Raw genomic sequence first — 24,791 nt, 5'->3', positions numbered from 1 at the left:
ACGAGTCTCAAGCCAAGTCTCAAGTCACTGTGTGAGGGGTGTCCGGGTAGTGTAGTGGTAGATTCCCTGCCTACCAACACGAGGGTCGCAGGTTTGCGCCCCCGTGTTACCTCCGGCTTGGTCGGGCGTCCATACAGGCACGATTGGCTGTGTCTGCACAGGTGGGAAGCCGGATTAAGGTTATGTGTTCCTGGTCGCTGCACTAGTGCCTCCTCTGGTCGGTTGGTGGCGCCTGTTCGGGGCGGAAGGCAACTGGTGGGAATAGCGTGATCCACCCACGTGCTACGTCCTGCCGGTGAAGCTCCCCGCTGTCAGGCGAAAAGAAGGCAGCTGGCAACTGCGCATGTGTCAGAGGGAGCATGGTGCTAGTCTATGGCTCTCCCCAGATCGGCAGAGGGTGGAGCAGCGACCGGGACAGCATTGGCCAAGTACAATTGTGGAGAAAATGTGTGGAAAATCAGAAAAAAAAGTCACTGTGTCCAAGTCCATGTCCCCATCTCTGAGTCGTACGGCTGATGCTGATATTTCTGGAAGTGTGTCCAATGTTTCCCCCTGGATTACATTTTTGGCAGAATGGGAACACCTCTGAAAACGCATTTTAGACAACGGGACACACTACAACTACTACTATTATAATAAATATATAAACTAACAAACTGCATCGTATCCATCATATCAGAGATGGACGACTGATTGACTGATATTCAATCAGAATCAGATTTAGAATCACTTTTATTGCCACAGTATGCAAGTTACATACGAGGAATTTGTTTAGTGTCTGTATGCAGCGTAGCGATCACATCAATATACAGAGATAAGAAGTAGGAAGATAACTAAAGACAATCGCAAAGTTGCAAGTGCAATCAAATCGAGTAAATATATACAATATGTACATGAGTGGTGAAGTGTTCTGTGGATGATAAATATGAATTTACATTGGATTTACATGAGATTTACAGACTGCGTTAAATAGACGTTAAATAGGCAGTGGATTTACATTAATTTACAGTCGCAGTCAGAGTTAAATAAGAGTTTACATTGAATGTACATGAAATGTACAGGCTGTACAGGCATTAATGTGCAGGGAATTTACATGAATTTACAGTCCCAGTTAGACAGGCATTAAATTAGATATGAGTTCCAGTTTTATGGGGGGGGGGGAGTTCAGTTGAGTTTAGGAGGAGGTAGTGAGTTTGTGTGTGTGGGGGGGTTGTTGGTGAGGCCCTTGGCGGAAGGGGTTTCCGGGCCTTGTTGGTGAGGCTGATGGCGGTTGGGAAGAAGCTGGTCTTGTGGCAGGTGGTTCTGGTCTTGGCAGACCTCAGTCTCTTGCCGTGGGGGAGTGTCTTAAAGAGTTTGTGGCCAGGGTGGGAGGGGTCAGCCATGATCTTGCGAGACCGCTTCAGTGTCCTGGCTGCATGCAGGTCCTGGAGGGATGGCAGGTTGCATCCGATTATCTTCTCAGCGCAGCGGATGATGCGCTGAAGTCTGTTGATGTCTTTGAGAGTGGCAGCAGCATACCAGACGGTGATGGAGGAGGTGAAGATGGACTCAACGATGGAGGTGTAGAAGTGCACCATCGTGGCCTTTGGCTAATAAAAGGCCAATATCAGCCCCATATATCAGTCAAACTGATTCTAACCATCATAACACTACTGTGAGTTAACGAGATCATGGGCTTGAGGTTTCTAAAGCCTTCTGTCCACACGCTGTGTTCATTCTGTGCGTAATTGTGCGCGTGTTCTTCAGTTAGAGAATCCATTTGTTCAGCTTGGCTCCCTACATGACAAACGTTTGTTTTAACAGACTGTTTTAACAGGCTGTTCCAGGGTGGGAAACTCAACTCAACTAAGCACCTTGGCAAACTCAATAGTGAGTAGCTACTCCCCGGGACTAATATTTGCACCACACTCACGGATTACTGTGGCTTCTAGAGGCTCAGCTGCTTTTCAGTTCTGCTAACAAAAAGCCAACTGAAACCTACACTAAAGCCCAGAGGTGGAGCCACACGACTCGGACTGGACTCCGTCTCAATTGCTTTAGATTTGACTTGATGCACGAAGAGAAGACTTGAGACTTGACCTGACTTGGGTTCTGGTGACTTAGGACTTGACTTTGGACTTGTACTTTGATGAATTGAACAGGTTTCTAAAGTGTTGACTTGAGATCTTGTGTTTAAATGATGTAAGGTTTTCAACTATGCTCAAATGCCTTCTGTCCACACGCATGCGTTCATTCCGTGCGTAATTTGTGTTCTGAAAGCTTCATACGGATAGGGACGAAACGGAGCAGTTCCACATACACACTCACACAATTCGAATTGCTACTGTCCACTAGTGAAGTGGCTCTCACATTTCTTCACATGAAGGACCCCTAAATTGACAAAGATTAGACCGCGGACCCCCATTTGATAGGATTTTGTCCCACGGTCCCCCGTATGATAATAAGATTGATGCTTTAGATATTTAATTACAGAAAGTGTATAAAACCCATGACCAAAATAGTCATTGTGTTACTTATGAATGGAATTATAGCGAAAATAAAGTAGCCCCTTTTGGCTGGGGACCCCCCTGGAACCCCCTCAAGGACCCCCATTTGAGAACCACTGCACTAGTGGATGTATTGCTCAACATGATACTGTTGTGCCTGTCGCCAAGATGGCGCGAGAGGTTGTGTACTCAACTAGCCGGACACAGAGGGTAGGGAAGTAAGGAAATGTCTTTGGATGGAAAAACTAGTGTGAAGCAGTGTGGGTGTCTGTGTCCGAAATAGGCGAGTGAACCGAGAGTCGCAACCACCACAGAGAATTGAGTATTAACCAAAGCTGTGATATTTAAAGCATGCATGTAGGAGAGCAATAACAATCCATAAGTCTGAGTTGTATTTCCCTAACATGGTGTATATCAAAATAACCTGATGTATGTGTACAGTATATGAACATACAGTATTGTGTTTTGTGTTATGCTTGTTTTGCTTGAAACTGGAAATGAAAGTATGAAAGAGTTACAGTACGTGTGCCACCTGAACTGAAAGACCATATAGGGCAGAAAGTAAGTATTGTAATTTAAACAGAATATGTATCATCAGGTTATTTTTATTTCAGCGGCAGAATCTAAATTATGTTGTCTGAATGTGTTTGGAATGATTTAATTTTTTGGATTTGAAACTTATGGAAATCTCTTATGGAAACTCATGATGCTCTTAGTAAATATCCTATTGAAACCATACTGTTTAAAATATCCTATTGGAACCATACTGTTTAAAATCGTGTTTAAAAAAAAATCGTGTTTACTGCATTGAAAAGTCCTAGATATTTAGTTTTAATTGATATTATTAGATTCATAAATTGCTACTGGACTCTTGATTTGTACTTGTACTTGATTCTACATTTAGACTTGAAACTTGACTTGAGACTTGTGCCTCAAGACTTGAGACTGTTGACTCGGTCATTATTTAGTGGACATGCTGTTGTCCAGTCGGTTTTCTACTGATCTGTGCTGTGAGCTGTTACTGAAGCTCATTCTGGTTGAACACCACCCAGTTACCACTGACAGGAAGCACAGTGTTTGCCCACAGTCAGCATGGCAGATGGCTTTACTGCTGCCCAAAGTAAACATGGCCCTCATGTTGCCTCAAAACAAACAGTCTCTGGATTTACACCAGTCTTAGGGGCACTTTACACAAGGACGGTTTCCTATGGTGACGAGGAATTATTTTATCGTTAGTGCCTCCCTTTTAGACGGCGACGGCGAATTTGGGCTTAGGAAACGACACATTTTGAAACCACCCTCCAGAGTGAAATTCTTGGTGACGCTTCCCGCTGAGCGCTCCATATAATCGCTTGAGACGGCTCATTTCAGGAACTCTGACGTGCCTGCACACGCGACACACGCGATTGCGCCATAGCCGTGCGCGAGTTGGCAACCATTTTCAAAATAAAACGTCAGTATGAATGAAGATTGACAACATTCAGAATTAAGCTACACTGCGGCCAACTTCAGTTACATGTTCATAACGTTACTGGTGCGAGGAGCCGATGGCTGTACCCGGTCGGCATTTGACGTTAGTTACAAAAGCACGTCGACAGTGTTTTCTCACTGCCAGTAGCCTAACTACTGGTTTGACAGATAGCTAGTCCGACCGGTGTCAGCACAGTCAGCGCTGCCGGTCCTCGCTGCTCGTTTGAGATTTCCAATAGGCGTTATTCTGATAAACTGGTCACATATATGTTACGTCCTCACCCGACAAATATTAAAACTTTAAAACAGTTTGTTGTTGTTTTTTTAGCTTGAAAACAGCTTTTTGGCAAGTCTAAATGACTGCGGTAGGCGTACTCTACTTCCGTGTTTAAAACCGGAAAGACGATTACGAAATGACGTCATGCAGAAGCGTCCTTGTATGGGCAAAGAATAAGGTGATCACACTGCCACCTAGCGACCTGGCATGTACATTACGGCGTTTTACAAATCCAACAGCGCTCATGTAAACAGGGAGAAGGTGTGAAGGAAAACGTGTGAAGGAAACGCTATTGTGTCGTTTCTTCCAGAAACTGTCCTCGTGTAAAGGGCCCCTTACGGTGGATCCGCTCTTCTCATCTGCTCATCTACTGTCCTCTCTTTGTCCTGTTCAGACCTCAATGTAAAGATCAAATCTGTGCTTCGAAGGATGAGAAAAATCATATCTCCTTTTTCCTATTTTGTGTGTAAATGCAGCCATTGTATGGAATTATTTGCCTATCTAAATGCAAGAGGTCATTCAAGCAATTTGAGAGCAGGATTGATCAATTTCACGTTCAGATTTTGCACCCTTGGACTCAAAAAGTCCCCGCCTGTGCTTGAATTTGCTCTGCTTGTCCTCAAACTGTACGCTCACACTCAAAAGTGTTCTGCTTGGACGGATTTCCTGCACTCGCACTCAAAAATCCTCTGTTCACGCTTACATTCGCTCTGTTCGTGCTCAAACTCGGTGCCTGCATGCAAATGTCCTCCCCTCCCCCTTCAAACTGCTTCTCTGATCGATCATGTGACACTATCCTGGCATTCTATTGGTTGTGGATTTCTGACAGAAATGTTGCACAAAAAATCTGAGAGAAGAGAAGAGATCCAAGAGCAGAAGTTTCAAGAGCGCACAGAAGTCACAAGTCACAAGTCATGTCCCGAGTCACCAGAACCCAAGTCAAGTCAAGCCTGTTCAAACTGTGACTCGCGTCCAAGTCATGTGACTGGAGTGGCCACCTCTGATTGTTTCTCCTAGTTTAGCCTGTTGTTGCTATATCATCTGTAGCTGTGAGATGGTGTGTAACCTGTGGTTGTTGTATCATCTGTAGGTGTGAGGTGGTGTTTAACCTGTGGTTGTTCCATCACCTGTAGCTGTGAGATGTGGTGGTTGTATCACCTGTAGCTGTGAGATGGTGTTTAACATGTGGTGGTTGTATCACCTGTAGCTGTGAGATGTGGTGGTTGTATCACCTGTAGCTGTGAGATGGTGTTTAACATGTGGTGGTTGTATCACCTGTAGCTATGAGATGGTGTTTAACATGTGGTGGTTGTATCACCTGTAGCTGTGAGATGTGGTGGTTGTATCACCTGTAGCTATGAGATGGTGTTTAACCTGTGGTTGCTGTATCACCTGTAGCTGTGAGGTGTGGTGGTTGTATCACCTGTAGCTGTGAGATGGTGTTTAACATGTGGTGGTTGTATCACCTGTAGCTGTGAGATGTGGTGGTTGTATCACCTGTAGCTGTGAGATGTGGTGGTTGTATCACCTGTAGCTGTGAGATGGTGTTTAACATGTGGTGGTTGTATCACCTGTAGCTGTGAGATGGTGAGAGGGTAGCGGTAGAGGATCCAGGTCACGTTCTCATTACAAGGTGGCGTGGTCAGAGAGCCTTCATATACCCAGTAGTCTCTCAGCAGGGGGTCTGCATGGGGGGCAGAGTAGAAGTTCCATAAAAACAGGTTTTATTTCTCCGCTGCATTGCAGTAAGTCACACAGTAACAAGAACACATCCACAACAGTTGGATGAAGATGTCAGCCTTTCATTCATTTCCATCCCATACTGCAGTGCAACACATAAGCCTTTCTGAAAGTAATGGCTAAAGTGCGTTTACATGCACACTAATAAACAGATCATTATCGCATTTCTGGAGTTAGCTGATTATTGAAGCGGGCATGGAAACAGCATAAACCCATATGCTTTATTGGATAAAGGCCGTTATCAGATGAGGAGAAATCTGATGAACTCACCTATCTTTTTTGCCGAATCATCAGGTTTTATTCAGTGCATGGCCCAATCTCGATGTCCGCTCACGGACTTTGAGGTGAGTTCTCACTACTTACTAAAGTGCATGTAAAACACGTAAATCAGATTGAATGACCTCCGGTCAGTAATCTTTCGATGGCATCATAATAGCCAATATGATCAAAAATCTATTATATTACAATTATTTATATATTTATATTATATAATAAATATTTTTACATCAGTTTTATACTGCTTAGTATGTTAATTATGAATTTACATCATAATATAAAATAAACCATAAATAAAATCATATATGCAAAGGTGGGTAAACGCTGCCACCTCTATTCAACATGCTGTGACAGTATTTCATAGTGAGGCTTTATACTGAGTGTAACATGGTGTAACAGTGCCCACACTTCATAGTGAGGCTTTATACTGAGTGTAACAAGGGTGTAACAGTGCCCACACTTCATAGTGAGGCTTTATACTGAGTGTAACGTGGTGTAACAGTGCCCACACTTCATAGTGAGGCTTTATACTGAGTGTAACATGGTGTAACAGTGCCCACACTTCATAGTGAGGCTTTATACTGAGTGTAACAAGGGTGTAACAGTGCCCACACTTCATAGTGAGGCTTTATACTGAGTGTAACATGGTGTAACAGTGCCCACACTTCATAGTGAGGCTTTATACTGAGTGTAACATGGTGTAACAGTGAGAGTACTTCATAGTGAGGCTTTATAATGAGTGTAACATGGTGTAACAGTGAGAGTACTTCATAGTGAGGCTTTATAATGAGTGTAACATGCTGTAACAGTGACAGTACTTCATAGTGAGGCTTTATGAGTGTGTAGTATTCTCCTCACCAGGTAACAGAGTGTTGGGGTTGAAACAGGGGATTATCTTGGTCTTTCCCTGATGGAAATACAGTTATACAAATTACAATGTTATTCACAAACATTCTTCTGTCTATTCTGTTCTGTTCTATTCTGATATGATCTAATATTGGATGTAATATATTGTAATCTAAGATTTCATTTGATCAAATTTTCCCAATTTCATGTAATAATTTCCAATGTAATCTAATCCCATTCTATTCTACTGTATTATGTTTTTTCCATGAAAAATACAAAGATGCTTCCATTTCTCACGTTTTTTTTAATGATATTATGACCTATTCAGTTCTATGAGCCACCCACCCCACCCCCAAATTTCATGTCATTTCTCATGTAATATAAGGTAATATAACCTATTATTTTGTCTATTCTATTGAGTTTTTTCTTATTCTTTTTGATCATATTATAAATTATAATATTAATCTATTATATTTGATTGATGTGGGGCGGCTGTAGCTCAGGAGGTAGAGCGCGTCGTCCACTAATCGCTTTGGATAAAAGAGGTTGGTGGTTCGATCCCCACCTCCTCCATTCCGCATGTCGAAGTGTTCTTGGGCAAGATACTGAACTCCTGATGGCTGTGCCAGCACCCTGTGTGGTAGCTTGCCGCCATCAGTGTGTGAATGTACCTGCTCATTGTAATTTACAATGAGTCGCAAAATCCAAAGCTCTATATAAATGCAGGTCATTTACCATTTGATTCTATCACATTTTTCCAATTTAATTTAATCTATTCTATTCCGTTGCCCTGTGCTTTGCCCCACCTTGTTCTGCAGGTCCTGTAGCACCTCAGTGATGGCCTTGAGACCCAGGTGCTCCTTGCCGATCTGACACAAACAGAACAGAGCAGTGAGAGAGAGAGAGAGAGAGAGAGCATCAGCGCATCAGCGTGTGGCTGGTCAGTGCGTCATCTAAACACAGCGAGGTCAGACGCGACAGCTGATCTGATCTGAGTTTACTTCTGCCACATCCTCACAGGAAGTAGACATACACTACAGGAGCTGTCAACAACAAGGGCCGTAAAAAAGACGTCACTCATGTCACAGCGTTTGAATTTTGCATTGGGGACAGTTCAACTGAAGTGAATGGGGCAGGCACTATAAACCATCATAGTATCTGTGTCGTTTCATCTTGGATTGAAAAATGTTTCCACCAGATTAAAGAATATATATTAGGCTACCTGATGTTGACTGATGCCCCGTTCGGTCATGTATCATGATGTAGTTAGTTAATCTAGCTCTATTTTGGACCAAACGGGGGCTTGAGTTGAGCTACATGTATATGCAGCTGCTGGATGATCTGTTTGGAGACCATAATAAGGAAAACTAATGCGCACATTTACATAAAAAACTAGAACGACCGCACCGCGGATATATGCCTCTGCCAACAAGTGAGCAGTCGACATCCATGTCTGTACAGACTTTGACGTTTGAGCCAAATGTGAAGAAATTCCGTCAAGGCGTTACTGTGGTATGGCGTTACCGAGCTTGAAAATGGCGTTCGTGGGGTTACAGTGACCTTGACCTTTGAGCACCAAAATCGAATCAGTTCATCCTTGAGTCCAAGTCGACGTTTGAGCCAAATTGGAATAAATTCCGTCAAGGCGTTCCTGAGATACCGCATTAACGAGCTTGGAAATGGCGTTCGAGAGGTCAGTGGCCTTGACCTTTGACCACCAAAATGTAATAAGTTCATCCTTGAGTCCAAGTGGACGTTTGAGGGAAATTCGAAGAAATTCCGTCAAGGCGTTCCTGAGATACCGCATTAACGAGCTTGGAAATGGCGTTTGTGAGGTCACAGTGACCTTGAACTTTGACCTTTGACCACTGAAATGTAATCAGTTCATCCTTGAGTCCAAGTTGACGTTTGAGGCAAATTTGATGAAATTCCATCAAGGTGTAGCCTACCTCAGATATTGCGTTAATGAACATCGGATAGACGGACGGACGGACAAACCGAAACCATAATGCCTCCGGCCTGGCTGTCGCTGGCACATCAGTCAACATCAGATAAATGTGTTTTCTTTCATCTGGTGGAAGCATTTTTCAATCAAAGGTGAAACGACACAAATATGATGCTTTATAAAGGGAAGCACCCTGCCCGCCCCATTCACTCACTTCAATAGAACTGCCCTTAAAGTCTGGCCCCAGTGCACAATTCAAACACTGCGACATGATGAGGGATGTCTTAACCTTCCTTTTTATGGCCCTGTGTCAACAACAGGAAGTGTGAGTTTGAGGTCAGCAGGTCGGCTGTGTCTGCGAGGCCAGGAGGCGTATGTTCTCCTCAGCTGGCCTGACTCAGGTCTGTGGTCTGGAAGCCTTCGCTCTCATTTCTCAACACATGGCTTCAATGAGGCGGCTTCCAGTCAGAGAATTTAACAAATGAGCCACTTTACAGGAATATATGTTGTTTGTTTGCTTTTCCCCCCAACCTCCAACAAGTCTCAGAATGGAAACCACCATGCTGTCCACTCCTTTAGAAATGTATTAATTTATTAATTTATTTTAGATCTTTTTTTTTTCTTGTCTTTTTCTCCCCGATTTTTTATCTATTTATCCTGGTTGCTGCTCCACCCTCTGCCGATCTGGGGAGAGCCGAAACTGGCTCCATGCTTCCTCCGAGACATGGGCAGTTAGCCAGCCGCTTCTTTTCACCTGACAGGGGAAGCTTCACCGGTAGGACATAGCACGTGGGAGGATCACGCTATTCCAACCAGTTCCCCTCCCTCTGAACAGGGCCCCTAACAGAGGAGGCACCACATTAGCAACCAGGATATTGCATGTTTTGGGATTTTACCTTAAGGTTGGGTGGGGACCCTGAATATACATTAAAAACAAACATGAATTGTCCCTAGAGTCATGTGTATTTATACATGTAGATGATGTAGATTGAAGTGGGGGATGAGATCCGCCTCATTCACAAAAACAAATTGCTACTGGCTTTGTTTGCACGGTGATAAAAAAACACAACCTCTGAATTTGAAAATGAATGGTTGTTTAACACTAGAGCTTTCCATTAGTAATGCATTGCCAGAAATATGTGTAAGCTTTTGTTTTTCCCCTTGATTTGCTGGTTACCATCGAAAACACAATGGGGAATAAAAGTGTGATTAATGTGTTTTTTTATATATTAATACAAACTACAAATTTGTAGATTTTGGATATCTCCTGTAGTTTGAATGCATTTTGTGCCAATAAGGGTTTTTGTGCGAATATCTCTAAAGATGTTACATGGTTAAATAAATTCCCAGTAATATCTTGTATGTGATCTGATGAATCTCCCGTGATGAGATGGACCTTTACCTGCACAAAGAGAGCTATGATGAGGACCCCGTTCCTCTTCCCCAGAGCGTCCTCCACGCTGTTGAACAGAGTGCTGTTCCAGTGGATCAGATGCAGCTGAGACACACAGACACACAGACAGACAGAAACAATGTCAGCTGGTGTGCAACAGGTGTAGGCAACAGTGCTAAGAGAGGGAGAGCACTCTTCAACAGAGAGGCCATCAGCTGGTGGTGACTTTCTGTACAGACACTTGTGTCAAGGCAATATGGAGTGGAGGAGGGAGGACGAGAGGAGTGCAAGAAAAAAGAAAGAAAGAAATAATCCCATATGGCAGGGGTTTTCAAAGTCTGAGACTGTGGGCCATCCCCCAGACAAAGCTTGGAAAAAGGAGCCCCCTTCCCTCGCTCAATTCCTAGATGCCTATGGGATCATTATTATGTTATTTGGTCCCATAGACACTCAACGATGTCCTTTTAATAACTAATGTCATATATTTTCACTTCCATTCACTGAGCCTCCCCTGAAACTGCGTGGAGCCCCCTTGGGGAGGCCCGCCTCCCACTTTGAAAACCTCTGCCATAATATGGGAATTGTGTGTTTTTTTCCTTCGGAGTAGATGCAAGTGCGAAAACTGACACCTTTGTTCAGTTATTTTACTCTACTTGATAAAAAAGAAACGTTCTTGGAGAAAGTGTCTTGTATCCAGATTTTCTTCATTGTTTTATGATGATTTCTTGAGCCGTATGTATTGTATGAAGTGGAATTGAGTAAAACCCAGCGAGATGATCTGCCAGTGCAGTGAGATCATTCGACTAAAAACCTCGTGAAATACGCTGGAGACGAGATAAAAGGTGTGAAAGGTCCTGGAAGGAACGTTGTAGTTAGGCTACCGTCGCCCACGAGGTTCTGCTTTCAGTGCCGTGTGGAAGAGTGTAGCGGCATGGGCCAAGGAGGAACCCATTGCATTTTGGAGCAAGAAAGTCCATACATTTCAGGGATCAAATGAAGGGAGTTTGGTTTCGTAGTGTGTGTAGTCTGTGATCAAGAGTCTATCTTCTCCTCTGACGCTGGTGACTGGAGCGAAAGCGCTCCTCTGGCAGAAAGTCAGAGTCTTGCTTCTTCAGTCTTGCCAGACAATTGAAGGCGTGAAAAGTGACACATTACTTTAGAGGAGATAAACGCTTTTCTGTTTGCTCAAGGACTCAAGCAGGATTCAGCCACAGTGCAGTCTGAAGGACAAACAGATGGCAGAAGCCGGATTATATAAACACACTGTGTATTTTGTTTGTCTTTTGAAGGCTGACCTTCTACACACACGCACACACACGCGCACACACACACGCGCACGCACACACACACACACACCTCCAGTTCATGGTCTTGTGTTTGAGCGTGTGGGTGTGTTTGCGTGTCTTCTACCTCCATAGGGAAAGCCTTGAAGTTGACGGTGTGCTCCGATCCTCTCTGGTTCTCCTTGCCCCAGTGGAATCGAACCTCGTGGAGCTCGTATTCGTGGTCGCTAGGCAACGGACCCCCGGTAACCACTGGCAACGGCGCGGGAAACCCGATGCATTGTGGGCACACAGACACAGGAAGTGACAGAGGAGAGGTGAACATGAGAAGAAGGAGGCCATTTGTGCTTCACGTATGACACATCAAATACAAAATACTGCTATTAACATGCGTCTTGGGTGATCTGATCACAAGTGGACAGCTCTAAGTACATCAGTTCACACACGCGTCTCGACTCGTGACCACTTGTGATCAGATCTGACTACGCAAATAAACACGTCGGCTACATCGTTTCCATTTGCAAAGACCAAATGCGATGTTGTTTTTAACCTCATATCGCCTCTGCACAAGAGAACATCAGTTGAGGATAGGGCGAGGGAGTATAGGCGGTCCTTCAATGTGAAGACGCATCAGGACGCATTGGCGTTAACACTACAAAATATGTGGTCAAATGCATCCCAAACCACCTCGGTATGTGCAGTTTGAGTGCTCGGATCATCATGCATCTTGGTGGTCATTTACGCTTGTATTTAGCGCTGCCCACTTGTGATCCGATCACTCCAAGACACATTTGAAAAGTGTCAACAGCCTCAGAGAGATAGGAACGTTGAGAGACACCTGACTTGGACTTGAGCACGATGCGGACGGTGTGTCCGTCGTTGATGACCTCACAGTCTCGACACACCACGTAGTTCGGGGACAGGCCCACGTCCAGGAGGGACGGCTCATAGCGAGCCTCCCTGGAGTTCAGGTTGATGGGAGACTGGTATTCACCGTTGGCCGCTGGGAAATGGAGTCCCCACTCTACACCTGGTGAAAGAAACACACAAACATGTAGGCTACATAGAATACACATTTTGTCAAATTGGTCATAGTTTTCAGCGTGTCCTTCTCACACAAACACACAGAAACACATGCACGTGCATCTGTATGTGCATTCAGACTGGGGGCAAAAATCGCATTACTCGTTCGAGTTTGAAACGCGTAAATTATTTGCCAAAGTTTGAATGTTTCAATTCGAGTGAATGAGGTGAATTTTGCGTCATTCGCACTGCGGAATTCTGCTTCCTTCATTCACACGGCCTGGTGTCTGCTCCGGTCTGAATGCACACTTACATCTCTATCAGTTTAGGATGAAATGCAACTCAGCGTTTTCTGGTTAGTAGACTGTGGCGCTAGGCTAGTTAGGCCCATATATGAACACTCTCCTTTTTAACTCACCATGCAAGAGCTAGCCCGTGCACAATGCACTTTACTGATATTACCAATGGTAGCCTTTATCTGACAGAGAACTTTCAAGTGATGGCAGCAGTATTGGATGTCCTAAGCTCTTTGGTAACAACAACAGATGACAGCTGGGTGAGTTCCTGAACGTATGACTTGACCTTCTCAACAGAGTTCGATAGACTCATTTCTCTGCTATTTTTGGCGACAGTCATTTAAGCAGGTACACCAACCATGTTGGGTATCGACAATATGGGCAGCCATATTGGTACCGAAATATTGGGCCGTCTGTCCCAGAGTCGTATTAATGGTCAGACTGATAAAACTCCGGGTTCCCAGATGGGGATTTCGATATCAGCCGATATCGCCGTCTTGTTGTAAACACATCTCATTTATCATTTGAGCTTGTTTTCGGTTTACTCCATCTTCTCCTGCTATTGATGTGATTGCTGCGTTGCATACTGTATACTGCACTATAAGTCAAATTGCTCGTTTGTAATCTGATTACATGGCTTGCAATCAGTCGGCCCCGCCTCCTAATGTTCCCCCCCGGGTGATTGGGAGCATCTGCTATTGTTCTGCATAATAATTAGCCGTGTCTGCCTCCCCCGTGTCCTCTCATTGGCTGCAGCACGTTGATGGCTCCCTGATGACCAGATATCATGCGTCCCATTTGCACTGGGAACTAGGGATTTTCCAGTTGAATGACATCACACCCGAGTTGACCGTGTTCCAGTAAAAAAGTTGGAAAACCAGCCAGGGTTAGCTCCTGCCAGGCTAGCCGTTGTTAGCAATAATAATTGATAACACAACATTAGGCGGTAGTTTGCGCATACATCCAAACACTAGGGGTGGGAATCGCTGAGTAGCTCACGATACGATATCGTCACGATACTTGGCCCTCGATAACGATATATCACGATACAGCGATACTGCGATAATCGATATATTGGAAGACGATACATCACGATACCTGTGTAACTGAAGAGAAAAAAATACCCCTAAAAGGCAAGAAGCAGGTATTATGTATTTATTAGCAGAATTGACATGAACTCTCTCAGAGTTCACTCACTCACTCATACCATTTTCGATACCACGGAGGAAAAGTTACACATTAAGTCTTTTTATTATTATTATTAAAACAAGAAAACCTATATAACCTACCTACCTATATAATTTCTAAAAGTAGATATTAATGATCAAACATTTCCATTCAGTAGCCTACAGTATTTATGTTTTTGTTTCAACTACAAACATAAATAAACGTCAAATTGAAACTATGTTTGAACTACCACACACAGCATAATATTTTAGCCTGTTTATTAAAAAAAAAAAAAAAAAAATTTTTTTTTTTTTTTAAATAAACATATCGATACTTGGTGCCAGTGTATCGATAACGTATCGCAAGTGGAAATATCGCGATACCGTGAGTATCGATATTTTGTCCCACCCCTACCAAACACCGGAGCAGCATGTCCACAGACAGAAGTGAGACAGTATGGCCGTGTACGACTGATTTAATGAGACACAAATAAGACAGCGGCGCTAATAAACAGTGTATTACTACAGCTTTCACTACTGTTGATGCGGGAGCTGCCATCTTGGATTTTGAGGTCGGAGTTAGTGAGGTTCCCCCAACTTTCGAAGGAAGGAAATCCCAGGTGATGTCACAGGGAGGGGACGTGCCCGTCTGTGATCTGGGAGTTACGAGTTCCCAGTGAAAATGGAAGACGCCTGCTAGATATCTGCTGGGCCTTTGTAACTCATCGGCGAGCTCTCGGGGGGGGCAGACCGGTCGCGTCTGTGAACATTTCAGACATAGTGATCGAGCGCCGATTTGCGAGCGCTGAGCCAAAGCCGATTTAGCACTGATCTGGGGGAGGGGGTTTGTCAGGGCTGAGGGCTAATATCAGCCAGTGTTTGGCAAGTTACTTTAAAAATGTAATATACTACATGTTACTAGTTACTTTAATTTGAAAGTAATAAGTTACTTTACAATATTACTGTCTGTGTAGAGTTACTTGTTACACTACTTTTGCATTACTTTCACCAAAATAACAGCAGTAGCAGAATGACATCACCGCCCCGGGAACCATCCCGAAAAATAATTTCAACCATCTTGAAGTCAGTGTAAACCGTCCAAGATTGTAATTGTTATTGTCGTGTATAGTGGTTATTTTCACAAGAACACACAATTTGATTAGGAAATGATTGTATCTTTATTTAAATGTGTGCTTTGATGGGGGGGGAAATGTAACTCAATTTGTAACTTGTGTTACTTGACAAAGTAACTGGTATAATATTACTGAAATCCTATTAGTAATAAGTTATATTACTGAGTTACTGCCAAAAGTAATATATTACATGTAATATGTTACTTTTGTAATGGGTTTACCCCTGACACTGATATCGGCTAGTCTGAACTTAGCTTTAGCGCTCAAAGCAGGTCACAGGTATGTGGAACGAGAGAGAGGGAGAGTTTAAACTGCTTGGAATGAACCAGAAAGAAGGTACAGTATGCCTATATGTGAGTATGTGGGACGAGAGCCTTGGGGGAGAGAGAGAGAGAGAGAGAGAGAGAGAGAGAGAGAGAGAGAGAGAGAGAGAGAGAGAGAGCGCAGCCAGCCTCAGTCAGATGTATCTCCTGGCTGAGAGAGAAGTGAAACAGTAGTGGAGAAAGTGGTACTAAGTAGTAGCATACGACACAACGCGGCCTAGATTCACTTCAGCTTGCTGACCGCAGCCACTCTACACTACACACAGTACAAACACATAGTGACCACTGTGTGCCACGTGTGGAACCTGAAGGTGTTTCTTAAAAGGTAGGAAACTAAAACCATTTGGTGAGGATGATCACGCTCAGGGAAAAGCCTGGGACATCCCATGTCCCGGACAGAGGGAGAGACTGCAGTACACCCCCCTTCCCCCCGATTTTCTATCCAGAATGCAACTCGGGCAAGTTATCAGATATCTGCACTGATTGCAAAGGGTGGACGAGCTTTTTCATGTGGTGACTTTGTGAAACAGTGTCTGAATGTGGCTGCGGATACTGTGTTCACTCCTGAGATTGCATCCCTGCAAAATGTCATGGCAAATTGTTTACAAAAGATGGACAATAAAGCTGATTTTCAAAGTACCTTGAGGATTTTTCAAGTTGTGAATTAAGTAAAAAAAAGTAGATTATTATATTGAAATGTTTTTTAGATTTAGAATGTTAATTTTCTATAAAACACAATACATTTTAATGTAATTCCACGTTTATTTTTGGCCCTCGGCCCTCCACCCAGATTGAGTTTTGGCCCTTCATGGGAAAGAATTTGGGCACCCCTGCCCTAGTCCTTTGGTAGCTAGAGAGAGAGGGGGGGGGGGAGAGAGTAGTAGAGACTGAGAACTGAGTCTAGAGAGAGTCACATTCTCCCCCTCCTCAGCAACTACAGCCTTGACTACCAGCTCCTGCAGAGTGTTTCACTGCAGCTACAATACAACGGATACATTTAATAGGGGGGCACAAAACTGTGTGTGTTGTGTGTGTGTGTGTGTTGCAATGACGTTATACATGTATACCCACTGGTTTGGTTGGGACAGTAGAGGAGCCCCTGTTTCGACTTTAGTGCTACTGCCCGTCTGTCTGACTGACCACATTTAATTTTGTGGCTCTACTATGATCAGTTGGTGTGGCTGTATTAAATTAAAGTTTTCCGTTTCATCAGTTTCTCAGTGAGTCGGTGACTATGTTGACATGAACAGCAATAATCCAATAGAGAGGCAAAGTGGAACGTCACTTCCTGCTTCAGCACCGTACCAGAGACTTTTATCCGCCATTTATTTTCCCATAGACATTTCGTAAAATGCTTATAAAATAGTTTTACTTCGTCAAACCAAACGGTTCAGCTAACGCTATAATCGGGAGAGACCATAGAACATTTCACTCGGACCAAAACTTAAAAAAACAACATAGAAAAAATATTTTCTTTAAAACCGCATTTTTTTAACGTTTTGGTCCCAGTGAAATGTTATGCAATCTCTCCTGTTTCTAAATATATCTGTACCGTTTGGTTTGAACCAGTAAAACTATTTTTATACGCATTTTATGAAATGTGTATGGGAAAATAAATGGCGGATGAAAATCTCTGGTACAGTGCTGAAACAGGAAGTAGGCGGTCACGTTGCCTCTCTATAAGAACCTGATTAAAGATTTTGCAACTGTTTAGAAAATAAAGCCATTTCTATTCTTAATTTAACAGAAATAACTGACAAGAATACTGTTAAAAGTACGAGATTGATAAGCAGTATCAGTAACTACCGTAGTAGTTGGCTACAGTTAAAATCTTCACAATATCTATATGACCAAATTAATTTGTTTACTTTAAATTTGTTTCCTGATGTTTATTAAATAAAAAACATGGTTGAAAAAAAAAAGATTTATCACAGAGACACAACCAAAACAAAGGGCATCGCCATTCAATTCAACCTTTTTTCATTAATTTCATATCTCCAATTATAAATCTGACAATGATTGTGTCCAAGGTTGTTTCTAGATTAAATGTTGCTTAGGCCTTGTGCTCAGTCGAGGGACTACTTCTGTAGACAACCTTTTCTTGGTGGTGCGGAGACCCAGGAAACCAACAATAAACTACACACACAGGCGTCACTCAGGACAATTCAGTTAACATCACTGTTTTTTCAAGTAGTCAAGATGCAGACCGGAGAAACTGCCAGACGTTTGGTCTCGGCTGCACTCATCAGTGGCTCCGTCTCAAACAAATCCAGACACCACCCTGCTTAAAAGGGTCCAGCTTGATGTGGATGAGAGATGTCACTGGTAATTGAAGTGAATTGGCTAACAGGTGGTGTCTGATGTCTAGTGTCTGCTCAGCTCGAGAGGAGATGAATAGACTTCCAGACCTGTTGATGCTGTTGCAACTACCATGGTTCTCTGGTCCTGGATTGGTTTGAAACAGCCACAGAAGAACTAAATCTAGGAAATGGAGATAAAAATAAGACTTGAACAAATGAAACCTAAACGATCTTGTCTTACTTGTAAGGCCAATTTAAATTTAAGTAAAGTAAAAGTCCTAATGGGGTCCATACAAATGTCCATGTAACATGTCCATGTAAAGTCCTTTAAGTGACACATAATGGATAGTGTCCGTGGGATAATGTCCATGTAATGTTGATATAAATGTCCATGTACAATGTAAAGTAAAAGTCCTTTAAGTGTCCGTGGAAGAGAGGTGCGTTGACAGGTAACACAACGTCAACATGTGTGCATCAGATGAGAAAAACAACAACACAAGGACAAAATCCAAGCACACTGCTCTGTGACCACCGCAACGCTAAATCAAAACACAAATGCCATAAACTGACAGTCCTTCAAGTCAGTTTTGGTGGAGCACAAAGTCCTTCATCACTTGTGTCAGTGGTAGGGAGTGGACTTGGTTCAGGCGATGTGTGCCCAGCGCTTGGCGGATCCAGATCCGACACATGTTGGCCAGACTGCGAGGGCATCTCTTGGCCTCCAGAAAGACCCTGAACGCCTCGGGATCCTCCCATCCCTGCAGCTGTGCCTGCTCCAAGGTCACCAGGGCCGGGTCGGCGCCGTGGTCCAGCAGCAGCTGGACGAAGGCCGCGTCGCCGCTGAACCTCAGCACCACGTCGAGCAGGAGAGAAGCCATCTGACGGGTCAGAACGCCAGCAGCCTGGAGCAGCAGGCGGAAGCAGGTCAGGCGGTGGTGGCGGGCGCTGATGTAGAGAGGAGAGCTCTTGAGGTCATCACTGTCCATGACAACAGCAGCATGGAACCGGATGAGTTCCTGCAGTATCTCCAGCTGTCCATCCCAGGCAGCACGGTAGACCGGCGTGTGTGAGCCAGGTACCCTTCTGTTGGGGTCGGCCCCGGCTTCCAGGAGGTTCCGGACGCAGTCCAGGTGACCGAAGACCACGGCCAGGTAGAGAGGTGTGTAGTTTATGGAATCGGCGAGGTCCACCTGGGCTCCCTGGGTGAGCAGGTAGGCCACACAGGCAGCATGACCCTTTGCGGCCGCGAGCGTCAGAGGGGTGGAGCTGTAGAAGGCCACAACCCTCCTCTCATTGATCAGATTTCTGAAGGGGTCTTCCTGCAGCAGGAGCATCAGTTTGTCCAGGTCTCCTGCTTGAGCGGCATCGTGGAGCTGCCTGTCCATTTCCCATTGCCATCGAGCATCCATTCCTTCTGGTCTGTCACTGTACCACACCGACTATGTGTGTGTATGCTGTGTCTGAAACGGAAGGCTTTATGAACGGACATTACGACATAACATTATGACATCATGATTTTATGACATCATGACATGGCATTATGACATCATGACATGACATTATGATCACATTACTCAATGATGACCAGGGATGGGCATTGTTAGGATTGTATTGATACTGATACCGGTACTGCTTATTGATACACTTATCAATACTGTTATCTATACTACTCTCCATAAAAAAATACACATGACATGAAAAAGATTCAACATTTAATTATGAATACTTTTTTGTAGAAATAAGTAAAATTTCTGAGAAGGCCTATTTCCACTGTGAATATGATTTATGAAACCTAGGTCACCTATAGAAACAGGGTAGTTCATATCATACAGACATTACAAAATGAAATTCAAGGACTTTCAAAGCACCTTTTCCATAGCCTATTTTATTTTTAAGGACTTCACTCAAAGAAAATTATTTATTTTCCAATATAAATTTGGACCAAAGGGGCATCAAATGGATTGTCTTTAACAAGTCAGTTCTACTATCAATCCTGTCAACAGGATCTGTTTTTATTGAGGGGACTGGAGTGCAGCTTGCTGCACAAGCTTGTGAAACGTCTGCAGCACAAACGGTAAACAACTAACGATAACGTTAGGGGGGTGCAGACACGTCGGAGACCCAGTCCCTTAATTAATATATCAGGCAGGCATGGGGAAACTCAATGCAAACGAGACAGATGAACAGACGGCCAGATGCACGCTTCTCCGTGACGGTAAGGTCCAATATTCATTCAAAACTTCACATTTACACAGCATATTAGGCTACCCCTGCTTTAGTCAGCAGCATATCAGAATAACACTTTTAGCTCAACGTTTTAGCTTGTTGAAGCAACAGATACCCACCATTGACAGGGGAAAATCAGCAGGGCTGGATTTAGTGGATAACTATTTGACATTTCAGCGTCTGCTCGAGTACTGGCTACGTGTACGTTGTTGATGTATAACCGATTCGTTTTAGGTTCGCCTATTAACGAACTAACACGTTTCTTTAATAAAACAATAAACGAGAGAAGAGTCACCAGGCAGTAAAAAGCGATGCGCAGCGGAAGTCAGTCCACATCCTGATGACGTACGGCAACTTCAGAGGGACATACACACACACAGAGCCTCGCAAATAGGTTTCACCAGAGAGAGAGAGAGAGAGAGAGAGAGAGAGAGAGAGAGAGAGAGAGAGAGAGAGAGAGAGAGAGAGAGAGAGAGAGAGAGAGAGAGAGAGAGAGAGAGAGAGAGAGAGAGAGAGAGAGAGAGAGAGAGAGAGAGAGAGAGAGAGAGAGAGAGAGAGAGAGAGAGAGAGAGATAAAAGGGTATGCACTCACTCACTGCTGCATCAGGTAGCCTACATAGCAAATAATTGCACCACTACAAGTAATATATATATATATATATATATATATATATATATATATATATATATATATATATATATATATATATATATATATATGAATTGCATGCCATTGCCATTTACCCATCCTATCCTAAAAAAACGAAAGTGACGGAAGTGACATCATCAGTGATGTGGGTAGCGGTGTAAAGTCACACTTTGTGTCACGAAAGTGATGGCCTGGGCAAACACTTTGGCGTGGTGCACGATTGCCCAACTGTGATGTCACTCAGGCAGTTGTGATGTCATCAGTGATGTCACTCGAGCAACTGTAATGTAGTATGAGGTGATGGCACACAGTTACACAATGGCGCACAGTTGCACGGGGACACAGTTGCTTAACTGTGAATTTGCTCTGTGATCTCACACGGGCAGTTGTGATGTCATGAGCGATGTCACTCGACCAACTCTGAATATTATATTTGCCCAACTGTGATGGCACTTAATCAGTTGTGATGCTCAGTGATGTCACTCGGCAACTGTGATTGAAGGGCCGATGTAGAACAATTGCTCAACGCACAATTGCTCATCTGTGATGTCACTTGGGCAATTGTGATGTCATCAGTGATGTCACTCGAGCAACTGTGATTAAACGGCCGATGGCGCACAGTTGCACGGGGACAGTTTTTCAACTGTGAATTGCACAGCTGTGGTTACTCGGGCAGTTGTGATGTCATGAGTGATGTCACTTGAGCAACTCTGATACTATACTTGGAGAGCCAATGGCACAGTGCACACACAAAGGGGCGGCTGTAGCTCAGGAGGTAGAGCGGGTCGTCCACTAATCGCTTTGGATAAAAGAGGTCGGTGGTTCGATTCCCGGCTCCTCCAGCATGTCGAAGTGTCCTTGGGCAAGACCCTGCGTGGTAACCTGCCGCCATCAGTGTGTGAATGGGTGAATGTACCTACTGACTGTAAAGCGCTTTGGATAAAAGCGCTATATAAATGCAGGCCATTTACACCATTTACCATTTACACATTTGTAACTGTGATGTAAGTTGAAGAGCTCCCACAGTTGCTCATGATGCACATTTGCACAACTGTGATGTTACGAGCAGTTGTGATGTCTTCAGTGATGTCACTCGAGCAACTGTGATTGAAGGGCTGATGATGCACAATTGCTCAACGCTCATTTGCTCAACTGTGATGTCACTCGGAGCAGTTGTGAATGATGTCATCAGTGATGTCACTCGGTCACAAAACTTTGGTCAACATATAAGACGGTGACTTGAATTTCCCCCTCAAAATTCAAGCACTGAAATGTGCAATTATTTTTGAAATCGGATCCCTATGACCAGAGAAAACGGCTGTAGTTTGAAAACTACAACAACCACAATGCATTGCGCACTGACTCGTCTTACGTTCACGTAGCAGAGAAAAGGCAGCATGATAGCTCTTATAATATGCTTATATTTTAATTGACTCATCTTTTTCCTCAGGGTTTTCCATAAGCGCCGGCTGCCGGCTATAGATTACATAGGAGGAATGTGTCTTGGTGTAAGTATGCAGCGTAGCGTACATATCAATATTCAGAGATAAAAGGAGAAATATCTCAAAGACAAAATCACAACATTGCAACGTGCAGTCCAATATATACAAAATATACAGTCCAATATATACAAAATATACACGAGTAGTAGGAGTGTTAAGTAGGCATTATATGAATTTACAGTCCAAGTTAAATAGGCATTAAATAGGAATTTACAAGCGGTGCGTAATGTAGTTAACAAGAGTAATCTAAATCTAATGAAGTCTGAATACGAAATGTCCAAGTGTTGCAGCATTTTATGATGATCTTAACCCGAATAAGGTCCCAGACCAGTCATAGTCAGGGTCAGGAGAATCACATTCATAATTGACATACATTTCACAGTGTGAAGTTACACCTTAATTGCAAGTCTCTTTGCACCTTCAACGAAGTCGTAACTCTTTCCCTGCCATCAGTGAGATGTTCCAGCAATCCATGTTTTCACTGTTATCCAGTAATCCACCAAGATGAAACATAACTATAATTGGTAGAATTGGTTGGTCATCTTTAAATATATTGTTAGGAATACTGTACAATTCCTGAATAAAATGGGTGTTGGCCATGCATTTCAGTCATGTGATAACAGTGCAGTTAGTGCTGCTGACACTAACGTGACTGCTGCATTGCACTACCTGTGATGTTATTCAGACAAAAATCATGCATGACAGAAAGAAATATTCGTGTATGAGGATTCATCTTATCATTGCATCATTGCTTTTAGTACGTTGAAGGTTCCCACATTCATCTTGTGAGATGTCGTAAATATGTACACATTATTATCACCATTGGCCTCCAGAAACCCCTGATCCTCGCGTTACCCATTGAAAATGAACTTGTCCAAAAATAATAATACATGAATGCTAATGGCAAAAACAAGCAGTTTTCTCTATAGAGACACTGCATGAAATAGGCCACGCCCATCACGGGGGAAAGCTCTCCGTTCACTTCCACACACCAGCGTCTGGGGGGTGGGGGTTGTGTTTTCCCCCGTTTTGGGCGTGGTTTCTGAATGATGACGCGCTCCGCAGTGTCTCTGTACGAGATAGAACATGCCTGCAGGACAGCGATGGTTTTTCTAAGACACACATTAGTATCTAATGTGTGTCTCTATGTTGAAGTGATACCTACAGTCAGTATACTTACAGTAATATGTTACACTTCAATATTACAGTATACATTCCTCGGTGCTCAGTAAAGGCAGAATAAGAGGTAGACAGGGTCAGACAATAGAAACCATCTTAACTTTATAAAGACAACGAGTTTATGATTCTTATACTTTACTTTTGTGTTTGTCAAAGTCTTTTGGGAGTGTGCTGCGTCCCAAAATAACTGTTCATTCATTATGATCCCCGGAGAATAGAGAGCCAAAGTGGAACGTCGCTTCCTGCTTCAGCACTGTACCAGAGATTTTCATCCGCCATTTATTTTCCCATAGACATTTCGTAAAATGCTTATAAAAACAGTTGTACTTGTTCAAACCAAACGGTACCGATATATTTGGACACAGGAGAGATCGCATAATATTTCACTCAGACCAAAACGTTTTAAAAAATGTGGGTTTAAAGAAAATACTTTTTCAATGTTTGTTTTTTTAAGTTTTGGTCTGAGTGAAATGTTCTACGCTCTCTCCCGATTCTAAATATAGCTGAACCTTTTGGTTTGACCAAGTAAAACTTTTTTTATAAGCATTTTACGAAATGTCTGTGGGAAAATAAATTGCGGAAGAAAATCTCTGGTAGAGTGCTGAAGCAGGAAGTGACGTTCACTTTGCCTCGATTAGAAGTAAATTATGTCACTCATCATCAGTCATTATAACACAGCCCCCCCCCCCCCCGCCCGATCCCCTGTCCCCACGGAAAAGCTCAATTGAGCTATAATCAACAGTTTGACCCAATTAGGTCCTGTTAAGTCATTCCACAGTATTAGCAGATCATCAGGCAAAATCCAAAAGCTGCATTGATATTTTCCTCAGATCCTGGGAGGATTCAGCTAGAAGGGCAAAATTACACTGAAGAAGTTGAAGTATTTATCAGAGCCTGAGTGTTTGGACTGACTGACTTAAAGGAACGAACGATTAACTGCTTTTCAACTTTTGTATCATTAGGCTACATAAAGTAGAGCAGATCTTAATTGTTATTTGTATCTGTTTTCTTGTTGCACGTATCTGTTGCCTGTTCGTTGTTTTCTATTTTCTTGTTTTCTGTCGATTCTTACTGTAAGCGGCTTTGGGTCATTGCAAAGCGCCATATAAAATAAATGAATTATTATTATTATAATTTGGATCCTCAGACAGAGAGAACATTTTGAAAACAACGGTTGTTGTTTTTCACACGATATCCTGATTTCTGATAGAGCTATGTTTGAAAAGCAGCGAATAGGTCCTTCAACAGTGAACAGTAAAAACTAGGGTTAAGAAAATA

General features: G+C 43.2%; 1 protein-coding gene across 3 annotated transcripts in view; it reads right to left on the bottom strand.

Moving 5' to 3' along the window:
- ca8 (carbonic anhydrase VIII) overlaps positions 1 to 24,791 on the bottom strand; it is a 36,163-nt gene that overhangs the window by 10,186 nt on the left and 1,186 nt on the right. Inside the window, exons 2-7 of one of the 3 annotated variants that reach the window (XM_083653578.1) lie at positions 12,555 to 12,746; positions 11,844 to 11,968; positions 10,443 to 10,538; positions 7,902 to 7,964; positions 7,108 to 7,156; positions 5,805 to 5,917 (exon numbers count right to left, since the gene is read on the bottom strand). In XM_083653578.1, coding sequence (XP_083509704.1) covers positions 5,805 to 5,917; positions 7,108 to 7,156; positions 7,902 to 7,964; positions 10,443 to 10,538; positions 11,844 to 11,968; positions 12,555 to 12,746 — 638 coding nt within the window. Of the gene's footprint in view, positions 1 to 5,804; positions 5,918 to 7,107; positions 7,157 to 7,901; positions 7,965 to 10,442; positions 10,539 to 11,843; positions 11,969 to 12,554; positions 12,747 to 17,595; positions 19,418 to 20,302; positions 20,507 to 24,791 lie in introns of those variants that run through there. The other 2 variants (XM_083653579.1, XM_083653580.1) reach the window with 2 other exon arrangements.

This window comes from Poromitra crassiceps, assembly GCF_964638095.1.
Source record: "Poromitra crassiceps genome assembly, chromosome: 17".
NCBI classification, from domain to species: domain Eukaryota; kingdom Metazoa; phylum Chordata; class Actinopteri; order Beryciformes; family Melamphaidae; genus Poromitra; species Poromitra crassiceps.
The sequence above is the reverse complement of the archived record's forward strand: the minus strand, read 5'-3'. Positions and strand labels throughout refer to the sequence as shown.